Below are 24,267 nucleotides of genomic sequence, written 5' to 3'. Positions count from 1 at the left end.
TCATTCATTACAGTCATGTGTTAAAGTGCTTTACAAATAATATTGTATTGAGAATTGGATTGAGTGGGCTAACAATGAATTCTGAATAAATTACCTTTTTGATTGACAAATGATAGCGATTGTGAAGCTGGCACAAGAATTGCTAAGAATCATTTTTGGAACAGACAACATCAAACAATTCTCATTAATAAAGCCGTGGATGGAGAATATCTTCCTTTTCTGTATCTGTCGCGTCTGTCTTTAATGCTGCTTGATTCGTGTTCCTCTCTATGTCAGATGTTTTTTTTCCAACTTATCCATTCCAAATTTCAATCCCGGTTGGTGTACTTTGTCTATTTCTATATTTTTTTTACATCGCGTTGTCATCTGTGGATGTTTGGGAAAATCAATGATGTGCCTGTTTTGACAAATCTTCTGAAGTGCAGTACACTTCTCACCACTGCACTTTGGCGCTATAGGTTGGACTCCAAATCTATAATAACTGGGTCAAGAACTCACCTGAAGTGCACTGTATGAAGTTAAAGGCTGATAACATGACAATAAAGGAGTTGGTAATATCACCTGAGCGCGCCATTCATACTTTTTCGATTGGCTTCTCCTGATTAGCATCAGAGGAGAGTACCTGTACTAGCTGACTTTACACAAACACATTTCCATTCCTATTTAAATCCAATTTAGTCTTTAAATTTTCAGCTACCTACTTTATTTATTGATTTAATAAACATGCCAGAATCAGCCAGAAGCGTAATGATGACCAAAGTATCTAAAATAACTGTGGATGGTTTCTCAAGTTTCTCATACCACCATGTAATGACTCCATTAGCACTTATCGTGTGTATGAAAGTTCAATCATTCTTTAGGGTTGAGTGCTTTTCAGCTCTGCACTGCTGGAGATCATGTGTTGACTGTGATTCTGAGCTGCAGCTGCATTTGTTTTGGATTTCACCCCCCACAGACGGGGCAAATCCCTGCCTGAGATAGTGCACATCTCGGTTGCACACATGGTGATTATTTGTGATTTTGGCACGATCATGTTTGTATGTCCATGAAGACAGCAAAAAGAAAATCAGTAGGGATGACATTTTGTATGCAGAAACTAAAGAGCCACCTGGTTGGCTGATGACGTGCGTGAGGGGGTTGTTTCGTCGGCAGATAAACAATTTTAGAGAAGGCACTACTCTGCTTCATTTCCATAATATTTCACAGCTTACCTCTTTGAAACACTTCAAATCCTCTCAATGAGAGGGACAGCTGCATCTTAGAACAAACACAGCCCTCGATCTTGCCAATTTTGATTTTTGTCTTAATGTTTATTGTCAAACGACCCCAAGGACTATAAATGACAGTACACTTGACACCCTGCTTTATTTGAGCCTGTTTGCCACTGCTAATAGAACAAGTACACCAGAAAACAACAGTTTGTTGATCAGGTCTTGTCTTTCTGCTTCTCTGGCTCACTCAAGCTCCAGTTCAACCATCAGAGGTAGAGAACCCTCATACTTGTTGGTCTCGATTGCTCTTAGCTTCTCCTGGTAGTCCTTAGGCAATCTGTTTTGCTCTGCTCCCATCGCAATCACCTTCAATGGGGAAAAGTCAAATTATACATGGTCTATATATAAACATTGTGTTTGCTGCAATTGTACAATTACTAAAGACTACATCTTGGATATGATTATATCCTCAATACAAATTTATTTTGCAATAACCTGAGCGATTCTGCTGAGCAACAGTATGTTGTCACGTTAACCGTTGGGGAAACTTCAATAGCCAATTTTCCATACCGCTTCATTGTCACGGAAAGGCCTGGAACCAATTCGAACCGACCAGTCATTCGCAGGGGGCATTGAGTCGGAAACGGTGTCATGCTAGCCGCATATAAGTCAACGATGAGAACCACTAGAATACATTTGACCCTGAAAATTAAAAATGGAAAAAAAAATACCCCAAAGTGGAATTATATCTGGCCTTGCACCTATGGGGTCCAAGCATATTTCACTCTTTACCCACCATCCCAGCTCCGCCAGTGCATACAGTGGTCTAATGCACACATTGTATACATATACAGTAGAAGACAAAGCCTTACTGTCTTCATCTGCATTCATTCTCTCAGCCATGCGTACATTATTTGAAGTTCTCAATTGTGCAAGAGAACAATCTGGGATTGTCACAAACAAACTGTGATCATGGAGCGATGTGACCGATTGGTTGTCAGGTGACGATGGGGGGCGAGCGGATTGAACCCTTTTCTAGATTTCCATTTTCTCTTCCAGCATGAATGTCAAAACATGAAAATCAATATCATTAGAAGTAGGAAATTATGTACAAAAGTTATGCTTACCAGTCGATACTGTGGTGATGGTGGGGCATACACACAGCTGTTCATTAAGTAGGTGCGGCAACAAAGCTCCTGGCTTTTTGTCCTTACCGATATTTCCACAGGGCTGTACGCACCCAACGTGACGTTCTCTTGACTGTGTGTGCACATTGGAACACACACAAACACACAATGTCAGTTTCAAGGGGAAAACGTTACACGTTGCTCGCGAGATGCTATGTCACCTGTCGAGAGACTCGAGGTCAGAATTGTTCATCCTCCACACCACCCCCCACACTTCATCTCCTGGACTGTGCTCAATGGTGGCCACACCTCCTTGCCACCGCTCATTGGGGAGGCCTTTAAAGTTCCCAAATACCAATTTATAGTCCTGAAACAGAAATATGTTGTCTATGTATAAGAGTAAAACGTGGGACAGCGATTTAACCGTACCTTTAATCTGGCCACACAGTGTAACGTTGCCGACGGGTTCTTCAGCCGCAGTCGTTCCTTTAGCAGGTTGCTACCATATGCGAAATACAAGAAGTTGCAGCTATCCTCCATGCTGTCTCCGGTTACCAGAAGAAGAGTCAAATAGTTACTAATTTCAGCACTCAGGGTGAGCTAACAGTAACAGAGCTGGGTCCAAGCTCCGTGTGCAGGGCAGTATGGAGCAAAGGTGAAAGAGCATGAGCTGGACTGGGATAGAAATGAACTACTGACCTTCCAGGACACACAAACTATTCTCATGCTAATCCACGGGCGCTGCATCTGCACCCAGTTGATGTTCACAGAGTCCCTTGGGGCTAGTCATTGTTCAAGTTCATCCAAATTCAAATACGGTGAACCACGTCTAGTAGCAAGTTTATAATTCATAGCATGCTTTATTGCAGATTGAAGGCAATCATTTTTGGTGTGTTTTTATGGTACGGTATAGAATTTTAAGTTGCACACTTTCAGTGTCAGACCAATCAAGGTGTGCTGCAACATCGTGCATCATACAGGAGTGACCTCTACTGGAAGAGACGCTGGATATTTGAAGTTTTAGTTCTACAATGTAAGAACTATACTGAGTTCAACAGTGCATTGGCTAGCCTAGCTAGGTTAGCTAATACTTCCTGCTCGAACCAACACTGTAACGTCAAACTGGGACTATTTAACATCCGCTCCCTCACCGGCAAAGGACACCTTCTATAGGACCTTCTCCTTGAGTTGAAGTTTGACTTTCTGTGTCTGACTGAAACGTGGCAACATCCTGGTGACTTTTCTCAGTTGAATGTATCATGTCCACCCGGGTTTGTTTACATATGCAAACCACGTCTCAGGAGGAAGTCTCGCGATATTTCATCGTGAGACTTGGAAGGTCTTATTTGTTTTAGTGCCAGAGACCAGTTCTTTTGAATCAGACGCTCTGCAGCTAAATGGACCCTCACCAATTATTTTAACTAATATCTACCGTCCACCCAAACCAAATAACCCTTGCCTTGCTTGATCTCCTTCATGTACACATTCCTACCCGGTCTCTCAGGTCTGCCTCCAGTATCACCCTCACTGTCCCCTCATTTCATCTGTCAACTATGGTTGTCTCATTTGATTACTCTGCTGCGGATGTTTTTTGCTTTTCGACTTCTTTTCTTTTAATTGGGTCTATTTTATATGTGTGTTCGGCGACCTTGAGTGCCGTGAAAGGCGCCAAACAAATAAAATGCATTATTATTATTATTATTAAATCTAAATTTATGGGTTTGTAGGTTATTGATGGAATCTGCTCACCTGCTCAAGGGTAAAAACATTTGAATAGTGACAAAACCTGTTATTGTTGTTTTTATTACGACCAACATTTATAAAAATGTGAAAAAGTATCCTCAGAGGAAAGTTGGAATTAAATCCACCAGAGGATGACTGGTGGAACCAAAGGAACCGTTTGGGTTACTTAATAATTACAAGAACGTAGACATGAAAACATTTGGCACACTATGCAGTGCTGTTTTCCTGACTATATTAATTTGAATAAAGACTTAAGGTCGCACATATAGTGTCATTTCACTCATTTACATTGGTACAGTAATCTCAAAAGCATTAAAAACTATGCGTCCGTCCGTCCATCCATCCATCCGTCCATCCAACCTCTGAACCATTTCATCCTCACAATCAGATGAAATTTGTCTGAAAGCTTTGCTCTCCTATTTCTCTTTTTGCCATTGATGGCGGACCCTCTTCTTTGATTATTCCACTTGTTTTCTGAGATGGTCTTTGTTCAATGAACTTTCCATAGTGGGTTGTGGTATACCCAATCTTCACCCTGTATAAATAAACAAACAAACAAACAAACAAACAAACAAACAAACAAATAAATAATAATCGATTCCTATCTGCCTTTTTTGGGAAGGATTCACTGAATTTATAGTATTCCTCACCTCTTTGATAAAATATTTGGGTTTCCAAGGAGTTTTGGTGGCAGCTCTCTGTTTGTCCTCGCTACGTTGCCTCTCTTCAAGGCGCTGTTTGTGTTCCGCGGCTTCGTCCATCCTTCCTGCCCGCAGAGATGCGGTTACATGCTGCCAAAGGCGCCTAGACTCAGCACACAAAACATGCGTGGTACACCCCAGGAAAGCTTAGTACAGCTTCACTTATTGCGTCTCCTATTTTTTCTCAAACAAATCAATTCAAAACCAGTCATCGTGCTGCAGCCAGCAAAACGTTCTCCACTTCTGCAGAATCTATCTCGGGTTTGTTTTTGTTATCTGGTAAATGCCAATCAGGCTGCCCAGTGGGAGGCTGTAAGCAGAATCTGAACATTTGGAGATTAAGCACTTGGGCCTGTCGTGGAGTTTGTTTCTGGCAAATTGGGAAGAATCATGCACATCAAGAAAGTGGTCCTGCAGTCACCAGTGTGAAACTCTCAAGGTCTGCGGGCCAGATCGAGCCCTCCACATCATTCTATGTTGCTGGCCCACAAATGTTGTTTGACTTCTGCTCAAGACTACAAATTACAAAACTACAAAAGTACAAATACAACTATACAAAATCTGGTCAAAAGTCATGGTAACCATTTCACTAATGTTTTGGAACGCTTTCTACAAAAATTTACTAATCACCTTTTTTTTTTTTTCATGCATCCGATTGACTCACCGTGACTCATTTTGTTCCTGCTTCTCGATTGGTCTGATCCTCTTTTTGATGACGGGCAGCTTGGAGGTGTCAATTACTTTACTTTCTCCATTACTGTAGGTAAACTCCAGCACGCCGTTCCACTCGCCTTGGACTTTACACACTACGTTTCCTGTTTGATTGTGCTTGACCTCAGCTGTTACTCTGTAAAAGGAAGATTTGTTCCGTTCAGGAAAACATTTGGAGTGGAGTGTTCTACCGCTTTTTCGCTGTTTTGTGATTGAGTCAAAATCATGTCTTAATGGACAAATATTGCTTTGGGCTTGTTTTATAGACAAGGACAATAGGCTGTTAAAAACTCGTACAAAATGTGTGTCACCTACCGGTGAACTTTCCCTCCATAGAAAGGTTTGGTGTGGAATGTGACTGTGGCTGAGTACCCAGTTTTGGCACAACTGATTGTAACCTTTCCCCCCAGCTCCACCCAAGGCACGGCCAGAATGGAACGGGCGTAGGCACAAGGAAGTGTGAACACATATTCTTCATCATGCTCTAGCAGATGCATTACACCTGGGAACAACAGGGCGGAGACATGGGTGGATGAAATGCTCTGATAAGGATAACAGATTTTTCATTTAGATGGATGGGATTGACACATAACGTGTTGCCCAACAATGTGGACCAGAACTGGTACACATCTTTATTGAATTGAACTGAATCAAAGTACAATATTGAAAAAAAAACAACAAAGATTGATTTCCCTCTATTGACTAAAAATATTTCACTTTTATCCTGCAGTGATTCTTTTTCCCAATTTTTTTTCCTGTGGTTGTTTGATTGATTTTATTTACAGTATTTATATAAATGTAATAAAATATGCAATATATTTTGTAATAAAAACAATTGTTTGCTTTATTTTGTGTTCTTACATTTTATTATCTTGAGTAATTTTAAACCAATTAATTTAATTTATTTCGGATGCCTTTATAGTACTAATTTGACGACCCGGGGAAGACTATCAACCATTTTGTGGATACTAATGGGAATTCTAATAAAAAATAAAGGATCATTTAATGATTGCCGATAATGTCGCACAGCGCCCCAGCACCTTGGTTGGGAATCACTGTTCTAAATCTACCATGAATAAATGAACATTCTTTACACTCAGCTTCCTAGCAAGAGCAATTGTGTACTTTAAATGTGTCATGTTTCAATTTTAAAATGCAATCTATATGTCAAAGAAACAAATTTAAAAAAAAATATTTAAGAGGGTCCATGTCAGTTTAGCTTGTATACTGTGAATTTTCAAACGTCTGCCTTGTCCTTATTGTGCACGCTTCATACTTTGCCCCCCTTCCTCCCTGATGCTTATGTAATAGCCAGCTGTCTTATGTCCAGGTCAAATGTATTCATATCTGTTTCCTTCCCCAAGACACACATGCGCTCACACATGTACACACAAACACACAGTCAACCAAAACTATGTCGAGCAGAAGTCATGTATGCATTGTTTAACATCTTCAGGTATATCATATGATTTGAAACACGTGAACTTACCTTTGTGTATATGTGCATTCTCTTGATTGCATATATAAATATATGTATAAATAAAATATATATCAAAGTCAAAGTCCGCTTTAGATATATAGATATATAAAATGTCAAATCCAAAGTGGAAACAGGATAATGTAATCATAGGTTATCTTACCTTCTCCAACCATTGAAACTCCAACAGACATTCCCAAGAATTTGCTTTTGGTCCATACATGAGTATTCACACACATCCTCTTCTCCTTGCACTCATAGTAAAAGCCTGATACAGGCGGGTGGTGAGACACCTGCTCTGCCACAAAGCGAATCTGATAACAGTCAGGTTTTACCCCACTGCAACTTTCTGTCCCCCTCTGTGAAGGGTTTGAAGTCGTGACTCCTGATTTAGGAGCCGTACAGTTGCTGGCTCTGAGGGATCGAACGCGTTCCCGAGGCACACACCAGGTACAGTGGAAGGTTTCACCCAGGATGGGGTTGTAGGGCTTTTTGGCTACCGCGCCCTTCCGGCCTTCATGGAAGCCAGTAAGATAGTATTCAACAAAGCGGATGATGCGCTCCTCTGATGTCGATCCAGTTGTGATCGAGAGGAAGATGTCAGGGTGAGCCATGAAATTGGCATACATCTCCAGTAGAGAGCGCTTCTCTAGGATGAATGTAGGGAGGACAACCTGTGAAGGAAAGAGAAGATGGAAAGAATTAAGCTGCTCTTCTATTTGATTAATTCTCCATCTATTTTCTGCTGGGCCAAATTAAGTTTGCGAGAGAGCTGGAGCCTATTTTTGGGTGACATTTATATTTTTTGGAATGTGGGCGGAAGCTGTAGTACCAGGAGAAAAAACACTCTGGCACAGGGGGAACATGCAAACTCCACACTGGTTTGTCAGTGTTGAAATGCAAATCCTGTATCACAAATGTAAATTCTGCTTAGCACATTGATGTATTTTTCTTGGATGCAAACACATTCAAATCTAAACAGGCGACTGAGAAATGATGAGGTAGTGAAGCTCAATGGAGTCGCGGGCTGAGCAGTTTGGAGAGTTCAGTGCCACTGTTTCCCAAATTATCTTATTGACTATATTTAACTGAGATCTGTGACAGTTGCCCACTTAGAATGAACCTCTGCTATTTGCAAGGTAACGAGACCAAGCCCAGCAAAAAGTGGAAATCACCGAGAAATTGACCCCTACCGCAAAATGGTTTAAAATTGTCTTTTTTTTGTTGTTGCTGCCACAAGATGTTAGAAAAGCACTACTTTTGTCTAAATGAATCTCAGCCATGGACGACGAGGAAACTGTGGCAATCCATCGCGCTTCGAGGTCAACTCGAGTATGCAGTAGTTGACTTTGAGTGCAATGTAAATGTGAAGCTTAATAATGTGGGACGATCGACTGCGCAACGATCGTTGTGTGCTTCGGGGTAGTTACCCCTCTCCTGTCCCTTGCTGCATTCGCCCATGCTTCCTAATTACGTATCATCGTTTCATAATACATAACTGCAACTTCCCTATATGTGATCAAAATAAATTCATTCTGCTTATTTGTGTGATGCAAGGTGGTAGTAATCATTCACAAGCGACAGCAGGAACAACTGCATTGATTATACTTTACATCACATGAAGGCCACAGGGCACTCACACCAGTCCAAAACTCTGACTTTGAAAATCGAGCGTGACCCAACATTGCACAGATTGGCCGGTACCAGTGGACCCTGAAAAAGCGACCAATATGATCCAACAAAACACAATCCACACATCCATTTTTTCTATCGCATTCTATTTCGGGTTGCAGTGGGAGCTCGAGCCTAGCCGATGCAGCAGATGGGTAGATGACGACTGATTTTGGGAGTGGATGACTCTGTTGACACTTCCTGCCGTTTGAGAAGCACAATCTAAATCCTTGTCTTTCTTGTATTCTATTCCATCAGCACATTCTTCTTGTGATCCAGAGCAGCGGGCCATCGATAATCACATTAGCTCATTGGTCTGAAAGAGTCACCACAATCACCTGAGCAGAAGTCATGTGATTGTAGCATACAATCAAAAGCCTAAAGGTTGATAACACTAGAAAGCAAAGGACTTGGACTATAACAATCAAAACTTAATTGACTTTATCAGCCATGTCCCCTAAATTAACTCAGCTGCACATTTCATATTTATACAGATGCTCTTGCATAGGGAAGGTAAAGTCATCTAAAGAAGCCAAGGATGAGAAACTCACCTTAGTGAGGTCCATTCCAAGTTTGAGCTGGGACAGTAGATGGAGGATTATACTTCGCTGCTCATCAAGAACTCCCAGGTCCTCCTCATCGTTATCTTCTGTGTCCGTGGTCTCGGCACTGGGATCCAGGCTCTCTGGGCTGTTGGGCTTTCCCTGCAAATGCACATATTTTGCCAATGCTTTTATTGAAATTGAATGAGAAAAGCTAGTTTGCTGTTCTTAAACATTGGCTTGGAAATTGTAACTCATACAGAGTTGTTTGTAATTCCTTCTAAAAATGCAAAACTACTGCAAATGCACACTTCACAATGATTTTAGAGCATTCTGACCTTTCTTAAGTGCAGTGAAATATCCATTTATTAGTGTAGAGTATCGTGCCAAGTTTGCTCTGTAAATTACTGCACTCTGTAAACACACCATTCGTACACAGAACCACTCACTTGGCTCGGCTTGAAGTCAGCCACTGCAGGCAGAGGAGTCCTGTTGGATTTCATATCCAGCAAAGTTAAAAAAAAAAAAAAGTGCAGGTAGGGAATAGGAATAAGGTAGCGAGAGACAGAATGTCTGCCTATTTGTGTTTTTTTGGAGCAGCAGATTAACCCTGATGCTTATGATGGTTTCTGTCTCGCCATCCAGCTTTACACATAAGCCCCGCCCCTTACACACTCACCATGTACATCACAACTCGTCCTACTTTAATAGCTCCCCCTCACTCCATCAGTCTTTCATTTCCCTTAGGCATCCTGCCTACTCTGGACTGGTTTCACTTTTTTTTTTTCACGCTATTAACGGCAATATCGTTTGTTTTTGCTCTCTTTTGGAGTCTTGAGAAACAACACGGGAGATACATAAATTCCAACATATCTTGATAATTATAAATAAGAACAATGGACTGCTTGTCGCAAGTTTTACTTCTCGTTTCATCTGTAGCAATCTTAGTGGACATAAATAAAAACCAACAGTAGTTCCACTTGTCCCTTATAACAATATAAAAGAAGCAAATGTCAAAAACATTATGCAAGACACCATTTAACACAGCTTCCTTAGTTAGGTAACATGTCTATGAATATAGAAATGAAATTGTTTTCGCTTGCTTCACAGCTGTAAGACCATGCTGATGTGGCTTTTATTATTTTTTTAATTTGATTATTGTAAGTGATTTGCTACTTTATCTACTCAGCCGACATCCCAACAACAGAAACAATCGTCTTCAGTTAACACTACCGCGTTTTAGCCACAATCAGCAAATAGCAGAACCAAAAAAAGAGATGCAGGTATGACCTGAGGCACAACTTCTGGAAAAGTAAATGTTGGCTTGGAAGTATCTTTAGTCAAATTAATAATCAATGACAAATATGCTTTCAGACAAGCAAGGACTGTAGTGTGAATGAAGTGTGCTGATGTAGCGAGGTGTACAAAATACAACAGGAACTAAAATTAATGACATGAATTTGCATCACCTATTTTGCATATCATTTCATTAATCAGTGCCAAACTGTATGCTTTGGATTTTACCCAAATCTGTAACTGACATGCCACCACAAGGGTTTTAATTGCTTATATATGCAGGGAGAGAGCAATGTGCCCCCCTACTCGGGTGAAATTTTCATATTTGGGATTTTTGGGCATTTTTCACCCAGATGGAGTATTAACTACACATTTAAAGATAGATCTTCCGTCAGTACACATTTTCATTTGTCTTCTGAAAATCTGTTTATACTGTATTTAAAAAAATGAAAAATCTAAAAAAAAATCCAAATCCTCTCCTCTGCAGAGCTGCTACAACTAAAATTATTTGTCATTCCCATTTATCTCACAGTTGTCCTTTACTCTTGAGGAACATCCAGTTAATGCGTTATGAGGGTTTGGAGAGTGTGAAATTGTTTGTCCATCATTTCGTGCTGCAGTACTGACAAAGAGGTGCACTCAGCCAGCCAATGTTTCAAGCAAGATTTATATATACAGTGGCTTTCATTTTCATTGGTAGGAGAGATGTAACAATATTTGGGGCCACTGCAGCTTTTTTATATATATGTATATATAATAAGCCGTTTTGACAAAAAAATAAATAAGAACTTTGATTGAAAATGTGTCATAAATGACAATCTTTAGGTTTGTTTTGTATTTCGAATACACAAATGTCAAATATTGTCATCTCCCTAACTATTTGTTGCAGCTCTGATATGGTGTAAATGAACAGAATGTGCGATACCTCAACGTGGTGTTGGGACTGGTTACTGAGCGTGACCGCTTTTGATGCATCATTTGTCATCTGCTTCTGAGGAGATCTGATCCATCCAGTCGAACTATCTGCAGAAGGGATTCCAAATTAGAAAAGTCAGATGACTTCCTCAGTCATTGGAAGTAAAGTATAAATAGGCAATTTTGTAGAAGCAGCACTTCTTTTTTGGAAATAAATTGTATTCTATTGGAAAATCTGTGTTTTTTTTTTTTAAATGGTGGTATAAAAAATGGAGATTGCTGTCTCCAATGACTAAACATGGACTGAGATTGGAAAGTTCAGGGGTGCACAAGGCTTACGATCCTGTAGCGATACGGTAAAAATTGACACTTGATTAACACCACCACAACAAAAGTCATTAATATAAATAACAGTGGTCATCAAGTTGGTAAATAAAATTTAAATCGGAGATGCAAGAATCATCTCTCAGCTCACCTGTGTGACTCTGGATGTGGTTGTCTTGACTCCGACTGTAGCTACCGTGTTTGGGACTTTGGATGTCACTAACATGGTGAAATGGACTTTGACCAGTCGACTTGAGGCTAGCGGGTTCCATCTGGTGCACGTTAGGGCTGCAGCGCTGACTCCAGGACTTAGCTTTCTCTGCAGGGGCTGCCTCACTTGAACTCATTGAATGATGGTTTTGGTTCTGGTTGTGGGCCCGCACGTTGTGGTGTAGCAAAGTGAAACACTCACCCAAGCAGCTTAACGTGGCTGCAGAAGTAGCTTTTAAAAGGAGTAAGTCCTAAAAAAAAAAAAAAAAGGACAAAACATGAGAGGCACGGCGAAAATGTTCTCATTTTCCAGAAATAAAAAACAAGTATTTTGGGACATCTCGCTGATAATCTTCCTCCTTTGTTGTCAATATAATGGAAGTTGTCGGTGAAGTGTTTGTGTGAGCAGATTCTTATGTCTGTAGTCTAATTGGATTGAAAGTGTTCATTACCTCATTGAGACAGGAAAGCGGTCCAGCTCTTGGGGGTAGAGTTTCATTGGAGTTGACCAGGATCTTCTGTTCCTCTTGTGCCGCAGTAATCCCCTACACACAAACAGACCGGATAAGACAATTGACAATATTGCTTGTGGCAAATCTGCTATTTGCGGGAAATAGGTGTCGAGTCTTACAATCAATATTGAAAAAAATTGTGAGTAACTTCAAAAGGTTCAATATTGTAGAATGATAGCAACTCCAACATAGTTCCTTGGAACCAAAAAGCCTCAAAAGTGCGTGTGGCAAAGTACTACAACACATGAAGTGCGCCAACTTATTTCAATATAACTCCAAAATGCCACAAGATGGCACTGAAGGACTACTATTTAAACTAGACTGGGTTTTGGCCTGGATACAAAAACAGCCATAGATGAATTGATCATTTAAATTCTGGCCATGACAGAACTTTTTGCAACCCTAAACAGAGTATATGGTTTAGAAAATGGATAGATGTGTGTTCTTGCTGGGCACATTTGACCTTTTAACTGACAAACCAACCATCAATCCTTAAAACAGAGATATTCTTTCATTGAATGCTTTTTTTCCACATGGTGGAGGTAAAAACATTTCCAATCTCTCAATGATGTACCTAGGCAGAGCAATGGAATTGACAGAGAAGTATACTCATGTGAGGAGAATTAATGAGTGTTTCCTGTGACCCTTGAATGTAATTAGGACTGGCAATGGCTCCTGAGTACCTCAACTGGGACATGAGCTTATTTAACGAATAGAGATGAACTGTGATGATGAATAATAATCACATCCTGCAGTAATCCATGAAACAGTGCACAATAGATTATACTAGTATATATAGATATATAGATATATATTTTTATTCCCAAAGAAATATTATAAATTAATCGAAATGGCATAAATCACAATGGTGGTACAGTTTTTGATGCAGTCTGAAATATTGTAATTTCCATGTCAGGCTTTAAAAAGACCTTGCAAAAGTGCTAAGATCTTGACCAGCGCTTTCGTGTAAACACCAATACTGACGCTCAGCATCTCAGAATTCTGTTCAATGCTTGATTATTTATTTATAGGGCATAAAATGGTCATTGGTATTTTAGAGGTCACTTTCAGCTCACTAAATCACTCCACTATAGTTTTATTTTTAAACTCACCTTTCAGTTGCAAAGCTTCATTATTTATTTAGGTCAACATCATTGGGATTGTTGTTTCTATGATTTTCTTTTTTATTTTACCACGAGTCAACTTGAGGTATGTTAATAAGAGTGTTGGTCCATGTTAAGATCTCACACACCATTGCAATCAGGCCAAATTTGATCTTCAGTGATCAGCACGCAACTCGCTTCATATATATGTCATGGTCCTACATAGAAAAAAGTTTAACAGCAGAATATAATTTGACCAAAGCTTTATGCAGACCGAGTTCTTCTCTTGCATGGAACATAGACAAGAATGACAGTTAAACACAAAAATGTAGGTTGGCTAAAACAGAGGCAGAGTTGAAGTGAGTCTTTTTATACACTGCCACATACTCTCAGACAGCCTCCCTCAACACGTGTCATTCTCAAGGGAGGGTGAGTCATCACTCCTCTGACAGCGAGCGAAAGATGTTAAGACACGTTCACAGTGAAAGTCCTGATGTACCCAAATATAGATTTGACAAAATACCAAGTTCACTTTATCACTGCAAAAGAAAGACAAAAGCCAAGTAAGATAAACTGTGGCAACAGTTCTAATTAAAACACAAGTATGTTGATTTTATTTAAAGATTTGGAAAGAATCTTGCATTCTCCTCTCAACACCTTTTTAATTTTCTCTGCGGCTTTCGCACATCGTTTTCTCATTCACCTCCTTCACTCATTTCTTACATTCTTTTTTCGCACTAGAGTTTCTCGTCTCTCACCCCGATGATCAAGACTTTATATAAAACTAAACAACACCTCTTCCTTTTTCCCAAATCTTTTATTCTCCTTCCCTGACTTCTGTTCACACGGTTTCTATTCATAATTCAATTGATGCATAACGATACCTCTGAATTCAAATAAATAATCAACATTTATCGTTTATCTGTGGTACCTTGTGACATCTTTAAAAATCAGGAGCTAAAGGAAGTGCAGGAGACGTAGGGTGAGAGGCAGTTGCTAACCTAATTCCTTTCTGGCTTTGCACCCACTGCACCTTCGGGCTACACCGCTGCCATCATAAGTCCAAAACGCACACAAGAGCAAGAGAATTGTGTGGCATTTATCCCCCCATTAGGAAAGAGACACGAGTAGAACAATATGTTCATTATAGAAAAATAGGCACATCAAGAATTTCTTTGAGCATCATTCCAAGGTCCGAAAAGGTGAATGCTTTCAGATAGATAATGGATCCAGGTCGCCATCGCTCCACTCTGATGAAACCTCTCATTCGATAATAATAATAGTCACATGGTTGCCAAGTTAAACACAGTACACATAGTCCTCACCCAGCACATTAGCAAATGAACCAGACTAAGATATGCTTAAATATATCAAGCGCTTGGTACAGCTGCGAGTGGAGAAGACTGAACAGATGGGAGGCTTTCAGCAGTGAGATGAAAACCAAAGAGGATAGATATTTGGCTGAAGGTGGAAAACAAAGCAACAGCATCAAAGTGCATGGATAATTTTGGTTGTCCATTTAGAGACAGCGGGACATATTGTACATCACACTACCGAGGCTGCGTTGCTTTTAAGACACCTGTGATGGTGAATTTGTGTCGGGGGGGGGGATAAACCATTAGCGAGATGCGACATCTGCTTCACATGCCTGAGTGGAGAAGATGTCGATGAGGCTGAATAAAACAAACTATATCTTACAAGTGCAGCACCTGGGTAGAAATTTAATCAGGCTCCAGTGTGTCTCGAAATCTAAAATCTCTGGCCAAGCACATTTTTGGAGTATTGCCAATCCAATAAGGAAGCAGGAAAGAGAAGGGAATTGAACACGGCTGTCTTGTGATCAATGTAGAATTCAATCGGCGGTTTAAAATGACTGCGTGTGTGCGTGCATGTGCGCGTGTACCTTGGCTCCATTGTCAGAGTGGCGTCGAGAACAGAGCTGTAGCTGTGTCATCCATAACTCCTGCTCCTCTGCATTTGATGCTAAAAACAAACAAATAAGATTGCTCAAATTGCTGTACAGGATGCATCACAGACTGCAAGAAAGTGACTGAAATTTTTAAATCGTTAAAAAAAAAAAATCCAACAACCTTTACGATTTGTTTTCCTGAAGAGATTTGAAAGAAGTTATCTACACTTATTATAGTATATTCAATAGTGAGTACAAAATTTACACTCAACAAACAACTCCAAAAATTGCTTCGTTTTGTACATTTATGTGTTCATATATTTATTTATAAAATCTCTAAGTATTAGAGAGTATTACATGTCACACTTACCTCTAAGTTTATAAGATTCACCATTTGGGGACTGAATAGCAAACATGTAAGGAAAGTCACTGCAGGAGACAACCAGTGCTCCAAGTAGAGACAGAGAACCTCTTGGGGGTCGCTGGCTTTTGTTGTGTTCATGTCTATAGTAGTCAAGACGGCTAATCTTGGGGTCAAGCACAAAATACCTGCAAGAGAAGTCACAAGAACAACAGAGAAAAATCTGAATACCTTCATGTTCTTTGAGGACCAAATGTATGTATTTTGTTGTGTCCATAGCAGGACATTTTTCTAACATCCCATTTTAGACCATGTCATTGAAGTATCAACACTATGATTGTGTAAACAACCTAACACACCCAAAACACAGGGAATACCAGCTGCAGAGAACGTGAATATGCTAGTGTGATAATGCTCAGTCAGCATTCTCGAATGGGTCGGAAAGAACAAAATGAATTCATTTCACTCTTGACCTCATGAGCAACTTCAGAAAGAAAGATTAGACCCAATAGTCTTTCCAACAGTCACGATGCAGTCTCTCTAGGAATACAAATGAGAGCTACTAATGTTAGGTTTAAAAATGTGCAAAAATATGCAAAGGCATGTAACCAAATAAATATATACATATAAATGTGTGTGTGTGTGTGTGTGTGTTTGGAATTAAGTATACATCACATTGTCAAAGTGTGATCATGGAGCTCATTACACATTTGGATGGTTCTATCGATCCAGCTGGACAGTTTACAATAGAGAGGAAGAGAGTTGGAGTTGAGGGGGGGGGGGGGGGGGGGTTTGGGGAGAGAAGATGCAGGAGAGCTTCAAGTGCAGGGCTTTCCTGGATGACTCATTCAGTGTTTCTGGGACAGCCACCCACATGATTTTCAAAAACATCTCAAATGGAATGAATGGAAACATGCATGAACAATTGAATGGCTACAAATATGACATATAGCAATGCAGTCAGTAGGCGGGAGTTGATGAACAAAGTTGGCTGTGATGAGATTTATAGGACACAATGCAGTACACGTTTCAGTCATCCACAATGACGGATGGAAATCTCGAGTTTCATTTTCATAGAATGAATGGGAACGTAGTTCAGGCAGTGATTATATTGAGAATTAGTGTGTTGGCTCCATTAGAGTGGCAGTTCTTCAAAGGACTAGAACAAAAGACCAATAATGCCAAATATGTACAGCAGTACAATCGACTCTCTTTCTGACTAACATTAACCATTGAGCAGCCTTGTGTTCACAAAGTAATAATTGTTTTGTTACTTAGAAGAGAAATTAATTGTAAATGTATTTTCTTCGGGAAAATTGATTGAAATGATCTGTCATTGTTTTTTTGAGGGACATTTTATGTGGCAAAAGTTCTAGTGGTGTCGTTACTTGGTATCATATCGAGACTACTCAAGAATTGTGTATTTGTAGTGGTATCGGTCTGGAAAAAAGTGGTATCAAACATCCCGAATGTTAATTCAAGACTGGTCACTACTGGATGAACCTTGTTTTTTGCTCAGAATTAGATGGCTCAAACTCATCTGCAATCCTGAACAGAATACGCGTAAGAAAAATTATGAATTATACTGTACTCTGATGGATAAAATTGCACTATGACTAAAATTTTATCACATAGTATTCATCCATCTATTTTTTTTACAATGCTTGTCTTTGTAGTCATGGGTGGAAAATGAATGAAAATGAATCAAGGTGTAACGCTTCTTATGAAACAGGGGAAAAACAATCCTAGATTTGGGGATTGATAGTTGGATAACAAAGCTCCCTGAATTTCTTCCATGAATTTTTTTTAGACATCAATCATTATTTGAGCTTTTGGCAATGATTAGTTCATCACTCGTTAATCCTGCAACACTATATAAAATGCAATTACGTTTGCATATGATGCATAGCTAGTATCTTCAAAAAAAAAAAGTGGGCATATAACTTAAACAAAAATCTATATCTAATAGGCTACAATAAAAGTTAGTTTTTTTTAAGACACTGCATTTCACTTACCTATTTTGCCAGCCCTGCAGTAGATTAGTATATTTCTTCAGGACCCCTTCAAGATGCTGTTTGTTGCGGGTTGTTTTATGCGGCGATGACCCTGCACCACCATGCCCGGACTCGGAAGCAGGTGGTCCTACTCGCTGTTCTTGCCTCTTGTTGGGATATTTGGGAGGGCTCTCTTGGTGCACGGACCGGCTCATGCTGCCGTTTCTGCTGCTGCTGCTCAATTCTGTCTGTTCACGGCTGGTTACTATGTTTAAGTGTTTGTAAAGAGACAAGAAGCCATTGATCCATCGATTAACTGCAGTTTTTAGTAATTGATGCAATGATGATGAGATAAGGACATGAATTCTGCAAGTAAGAGCTTTACTGCATCCTGACAGTGTTGACACTGAAGAGATACTGACTTATTTACTGCGGAGCTGTCCTCCTCCTCCTCCTCCTCCTCCTCCTCCTCCCTCCATCTGTGGTGACGTTATCGAGTTTTTTCATTTTGGAAATCCCGGGTTGGTCACTCCCCCAGCCTGGAATACTCCCCCCTACAGTCACTGGATATTAATTATTCATCACATTACGGCATCGCAGGCTGGGCTTTTACTTGGGGTGGGTTGCATCCATTTGCCATTTTGCTCTGAACTTTTGAGTTTGTTTTGCACAATAAGTTTGTCCCATTTTTAATGCCAGCCTGCAGGTCTGCCATTGTCAGGTCATGTTGGAGAGCCCATGTTTGACGTCATCAGTTGGAGACGCTGACGTATGCAGCGCAATAACCGCAGCACGTACAGTCAAAATAATACAGTACAGTAGGGGAAGCCTTACTTATCCACTGTATTTATTTTTTTATTCTTTGTTTGCGACCAATTTCAAACTTTGCACAACATGCAACCGCAATGATGTTACGAAATCCCGCATATTGCATATTTGTGGCTCTCCCCTTCAAGTCACGTTACACTGCCCACTGAGCGACATTGTTTTTTTTTTTGTTTCAACTAAATTAAATGAATCATCTGTTTTTGATGGTTATGATGAATTCTAATGCATTGGCTATAAAAGCTCCACACAGTGGTTAAAACGTTAGTATTCTTTCTGCTAGCACAAACAGTCAGCAATCGGGATGTGGCAGTCACGTGATCATTGCCTTGCTGATTGACTCCAACCAACTGCCACTGCTGGATAACTGTCGTCTCGTCCTGCCGCTAGTCAATGCGAGGCTCATTTGATGTTTCTAAAATAAACACGTTAAAGAAAAAAAAAAAATAAAACCTCAACAACCTCGAAAGGTTGGCGAAGTAGAACACGCTGCACCCATGGCGTCTCCGCTTAAAGTTTGCATTGTCGGATCCGGAAATTGGTGAGTTTTCAAATCGATTATAGCAATGATGATGATTTAAACGAATGAAACCCGTTCGAATCAATGTGGTTATTGTGTTACATTGCTTCAAATCTATACGTGAGTTTCTCATATAATAGCTTGTCTGATGCTAATGTGGAAGAAGTAAGTGGGCAGTCTACGGTATTGTAACATCACTGACAGGAAGGGGGCTCAAGTCCAGTAAGATTTGTGCTTTAACCACCACTGCCACATAAAGGCAACATACAGAAAATTAAACTCTACTTTGCCAAATTATTGAATGCAATTGTGGGACTAAAACAGTGGCAAACACGTCCTCTGCTTTGTTTTTGTTTTTTAGGGGCTCAGCCATTGCTAGGATCATTGGAAATAATGCCAGGTCACTGCAGCGGTTTGCAACCACAGTGAAGATGTGGGTGTTTGAAGAAAATATTAATGGCCGAAAACTCACTGACATTATAAACACTGAGCATGAGAATGTCAAGTACCTGCCTGGATACAAACTGCCTGATAATGTGGTAAGAAAAAAGCTTTCATTAGAAAATCTCTCCTCAGAATGCTTCCTACCCTAATAATCCCAATTTATGCTTTAGCTAAAGTGTGGTTCCTTGCTTGAGCTCCCTGCATTTGCACTGATCACGCATCTTCAAGATTCAAGAATCAAATCACTGCATTTCTTTTCATGTTTTATCTTTTCTATGCTGCCAGGTGGCTGTTCCTCAGCTCCGCGATGCTGCCGAAGGAGCAGACCTTCTGGTGTTTGTGGTGCCCCACCAGTTCATCAGAAAACTGTGTGATGAGTTGATGGGTTGCGTTCCAACCAAAGCTCGGGGAATCACACTAATAAAGGTAAGAGATATCGTCTTTAATACTCAATTTCAAAGAGCTCAGCACACCCGCTGACAGTGCGCTTTCGTTTCAAACATCATCTCCTCAACAACAGCCTGGAGTGTTGCAAAATGTGTGAGCTTGGCACATTCCATGGAGTGAGTGTTAATTTCATACACTGCTGGACAAATACTGATGCTCTCACACAAGATGCGAGCAGGCTAATTTTGCTCAATTGTAGGGCTAGGTTATAAGTATGCAAGGAGTCAGTGCGTTTAGTGTTTAGAAGTGAGAAAAGAAAAATATCAAGGAAATACTCTTGATTGTTCACTGAAAGATTTATGCCGTTTAAAACCAGTGGGATTTATTTATTTTAATTATTATTGCAAGTGATCAGTGGTGTGGCTGGTTGAACAAAACAAAGCAACAATTCAGAATTGATGATGAAATCTGCACAATCGCTACTCTTACCATTATATCTAATTAAGTTTATGAAATGCCATTCATCAGATTTTGTTGTGTTCAACGCACATATAAATCTTTGGGCTTCAACTACACATACAAAAGCCAACGTGACAGGCTGTCTACATTTTGATCAGGGACGTGTTTGAGCTATTACCGGTATCTCCATTTTTATACTGCACTGATGACTGAGACAGAGATGAAAGCCAAGATAACACTTAGGCAAACAAGGTTTGCGTGTGCATGCGTGCAAGAGAGAGACAATTTTACACGCTATCCTGGTTAAAAAAAGCTTATTAAAAAAAAATATGGACAGACTCATTAATTGGAGAGCCAGATTAGTAATAGTTTCACTTGTAGTTGCTGGAACACTAGGACACAGATTTGTTTTGGCACTTGAAAGTACACCGAATTATTATTTTTTTTAATCCCTTTCAACAAGAACAATTGCATAACGTAGTAACATTTGAAATAACGCTTTACGAGCAATGAGACATGACATGCTTTTTTTTTTTTTTTCAGGGCATAGATGAAGGTCCTGAGGGCCTCAAGCTGATATCTGACATCATTAGAGAGAAGATGGGCATTGATGTCAGTGTTCTCATGGGTGCAAACATTGCCAATGAAGTAGCAGCTGAGAAGTTCTGCGAAACCACCATTGGTGAACAAAACAAATAGGATGACAGAACATAGACGACGTGAATACCTTTCTAGCCAGTTGACACCATTGTATGTTTGTGTTTATCGGATATGCAGGCAGTAAAATTCTGGAGAATGGCCAACTTTTCAAAGAGCTCCTGCAGACTCCCAACTTCCGGATCACAGTGGTGGATGATGCAGATACTGTAGAGTTGTGCGGAGCTTTGAAGGTATTCTACATAAGTTCTCCGTCATTCAATTATGTTTAAAAGTAATGACTTGGATCAAGCTGCACCATGACTGCACCAGCTCATTTCCAAGGGGTCTGTAGGTAGCCGCTTTTTTTTTTTTTTTTTGCAGTGCTCACATCTGCTGACTAATGGCTCTGAGTTTGTTTGGAGGATGAGAAATGTGACAGCAGCCTTAGTGTTTTCCATTCTCTGTCCATCCATTATCTATAGCTGGACCATATCCACTGGCACCGAACACCGCATTGCATCAACCCTCCATTGGAAAAAATATATAAATAATAATTCTTTGAGGCTTGTCAAGTTGCTGGAAGATAAGCAATCTCAGACTTATCACCAGTAACCAACCCATACATAACCTGGTACAAGTGATGTTATATACTGCTCAAAACATAAAGGGAACACTTTACTGTAAACTAATCTGATAGTTCTTTTGTCTTCTGGGTCAGAACATTGTGGCGGTGGGTGCAGGTTTCTGCGATGGACTGCGTTGCGGCGACAACACAAAGGCGGCCGTGATTCGTCTAGGCCTGATGGAAATGATAGCTTTCGCCAAACTCTTCTCTAAGGATGACACGGTTTCCACAGCAACCTTCTTGGAGAGTTGCGGTGTAGCCGACCTTATTACAACCTGCTACGGCGGCCGCAACCGACGGGTGGCAGAGGCTTTTGCTACAACAGGGAAGGTACAGGAAGACATAAAACTGCTGAATGTTTGACATGGAAACAATGAATGACTTTCAACTATGTCTCCCATTTTCTAAGACCATTGAGGAACTGGAGAAGGAGATGCTGAATGGTCAGAAGCTCCAAGGTCCTGCCACCTCAGCTGAGGTTTACCACATACTCAAGCAGAAGGGACTGGTGGACAAGTTAGTCTGCATCTTTTTTTCCCTGTATCGATTATTTATATTGAAGTGTCTTTTGCAAATTTGATCATTTAATTACCAGTATCCAGGAGAGTTCTTACTTGGTCCTTAACACCAAGAAATAGCTGATGCCAAACCTTAAACGAAATGAATACGCCGGTCAACAGCAATTTTTAATTTTGCCATTTTTAGCTGTAAAAAATGCAGTATGCCACTTGCTGTTGACTAAAAATGACATCACATGTGCTCAGGGCTCAGGTATCAACCAATAACGGCTCATGTGACATTCCTAAGATGTAGTCTAAACTATGGGTTGTTATTTTTAGCTATGACGGTTCCCTAAAAAAATTCCACCTGTTGTTGAACCTAACCCTTCATAAATATTACTAAATACACCACGTGTGCTCTAGAAAAAACTGAGAGCGGAATCAGTGCAAAGAAGTCATCTAGAAAACTGAACTTGCATCTCTGGTTAAAAAATGTCGTAAAATTTTCTTGATATCTTTGTGACAATTAAGATTATAGGGTGCAATTTCACATTTGACCGCCACAAATGTTTTAGCCGGAGACATACAGTGCCTTTACTGTTTTGTTTTTATACCGTTCAGATGTGCAATCTAACTCTTTTGTCCTCTTTCCCAAGGTTTCCTCTTTTTTCAGCGGTCTATCACATTTGTTTTGAGGGCAAACCAGTCCAGGAGATGATCTCTTGTCTGCAGAGCCACCCAGAGCACATGTGACAACTGGCATGATAAAGCCACGGGTCCTTTGTTGTGCTAAAATCAAAGTAACAAAAGTATGTTCAAAATTTGCACTCTGTTGATGGTTGTTGTAATTTGATCAAATAGTGTATATTTCATTTCATTGGCTGAGCGATCTTACACTTATAATGAAGGATCTATTTTTTTTTTTTGTTTATGCAAAGTAATGGACACATGAAGGACTAAAGACAGTAACAGTGGAAATCAATCGCATGAGTACATATGAAGCTTGACTAACAGACGATAAAACTAAAGATTTGGGTTGCTTTTTGTTTTTGTAAGACATATTTACTTCTTTTTGTAACAAATACTTTTGACGCATTTTATTACAGGATCATTTTGTGCATCCTTGCAAGACGTATTAGGACTAAAACAATATGTCAGTATGCTGCAGTAAGGTTTATTAGTTTTCATTTTTGTAGCATAATTCAAATTCACTTTTTGTTTAGAGATGAGTTTTTTTTAAGCACAAATTGTCAGTTATTAGAGATGTGAGTTTTTTTTTAAGCACAAATTGTCACTTATGACTTCCAGTACGATTCTCAAATACTCAGGTCTGGATGAAAGCTATAAAACATCAGTCTTTGGGTCACTGACTAAAAATGAAGCATTTAAAAGCTTGTTTTGTAAAAAGGCATTGTCATCATAAATCCTTCACAATCTTGTACACTTGAAAATGTATCTTTAAATCATTTTGTTACAGAATTTTCAGGCAGTAGATCTACCAGCACCGCTAATGCACAAAGTCTATGTTCAAGGCCATTTATGCACCAGCTCTTAATCCACTGCCATGCAGATGGTGCATAGTTGTTTTCTGGATGTATTTTGTTACAGTGTGCTGATCTGAATAACTTCAAAGAAGCCATTTTGATATCAAAGGAGATATTATGTATGATGTGTCTCATTAGGATCTGTATTTATATGCCTTTACTGCTTCTCGGGAAATCAGTGTTTCAATGTTACCTGGTGTAAAAGCCATCTTATTAACAGAGACAAAAAATACAGTACCATCTGTTATGGATTCAACTTTTGCCTTTATTACAGAAATGTTCTTAAACTTTTGTTGATTTTTCAATAGTTTCTCTGGCCATGCATTTGTGCAGAATAAAATGTACAAATGTATCACTTGTATTTTTTATCTTTTTTTTTTTTTTTTAAACTAATTCATTGATTAGGAAACATGTATCCATTTTACTTGCAGTAACGTCCACAACAGATGACTTATTTTAACATGCTACATCATTTCAGATTCATTCAAAGATTCATTTCAGTGCAACAATGTAATGT

At 39.7% G+C, this 24,267-nt stretch overlaps 3 protein-coding genes across 4 annotated transcripts; 1 reads left to right on the top strand and 2 right to left on the bottom strand.

Annotated features, from left to right (window-relative positions):
• Positions 1-1,346: 1,346 nt before the first annotated feature.
• LOC147052211 (gamma-glutamylcyclotransferase-like) lies at positions 1,347-3,651 on the bottom strand. Its single transcript, XM_085918512.1, has 5 exons — positions 3,490-3,651; positions 2,768-2,879; positions 2,560-2,705; positions 2,339-2,471; positions 1,347-1,577 (listed from the first exon to the last, which is right to left on the bottom strand). Exons 1-5 carry the CDS (start codon positions 3,597-3,599, stop codon positions 1,455-1,457), a joined length of 624 nt encoding a protein of 207 aa, XP_085774638.1. The 5' UTR covers positions 3,600-3,651; the 3' UTR covers positions 1,347-1,454.
• Positions 3,652-4,046: 395 nt separating this feature from the next.
• Positions 4,047-18,188, bottom strand: LOC147052210 (oxysterol-binding protein-related protein 10-like). 2 transcript variants are annotated; one of them, XR_015066984.1, is made up of 12 exons: positions 17,829-18,188; positions 15,823-16,001; positions 15,447-15,526; positions 12,381-12,473; positions 11,870-12,179; positions 11,405-11,502; positions 9,193-9,345; positions 7,134-7,644; positions 5,809-5,995; positions 5,447-5,629; positions 4,732-4,847; positions 4,047-4,616 (listed from the first exon to the last, which is right to left on the bottom strand). XR_015066984.1 is itself a non-coding variant. In XM_085919159.1 (12 exons), the coding sequence occupies exons 1-12, from the start codon at positions 18,020-18,022 to the stop codon at positions 4,572-4,574; spliced, it is 2,187 nt and encodes a 728-aa protein (XP_085775285.1). In that variant the 5' UTR covers positions 18,023-18,045; the 3' UTR covers positions 4,059-4,571. The 2 variants fall into 2 exon arrangements, 1 of the variants encoding a protein (XP_085775285.1); XM_085919159.1 differs by having other exon boundaries at positions 4,059-4,616; positions 4,732-4,885; positions 17,829-18,045.
• Positions 18,189-18,898: 710 nt separating this feature from the next.
• Positions 18,899-24,102, top strand: gpd1l (glycerol-3-phosphate dehydrogenase 1 like). Its single transcript, XM_085919043.1, has 8 exons — positions 18,899-19,173; positions 19,514-19,691; positions 19,882-20,022; positions 20,986-21,124; positions 21,220-21,332; positions 21,800-22,036; positions 22,116-22,222; positions 22,863-24,102. The coding sequence occupies exons 1-8, from the start codon at positions 19,130-19,132 to the stop codon at positions 22,957-22,959; spliced, it is 1,056 nt and encodes a 351-aa protein (XP_085775169.1). The 5' UTR covers positions 18,899-19,129; the 3' UTR covers positions 22,960-24,102.
• Positions 24,103-24,267: the final 165 nt, after the last annotated feature.

This window comes from Syngnathus leptorhynchus, chromosome 8 (genome assembly GCF_054491065.1).
Source record: "Syngnathus leptorhynchus isolate UIUO chromosome 8, UIUO_Slep, whole genome shotgun sequence".
Lineage (NCBI taxonomy): Eukaryota > Metazoa > Chordata > Actinopteri > Syngnathiformes > Syngnathidae > Syngnathus > Syngnathus leptorhynchus.
Note: the sequence above shows the minus strand (reverse complement) of the source record. Positions and strands in the feature narration are given on the sequence as shown.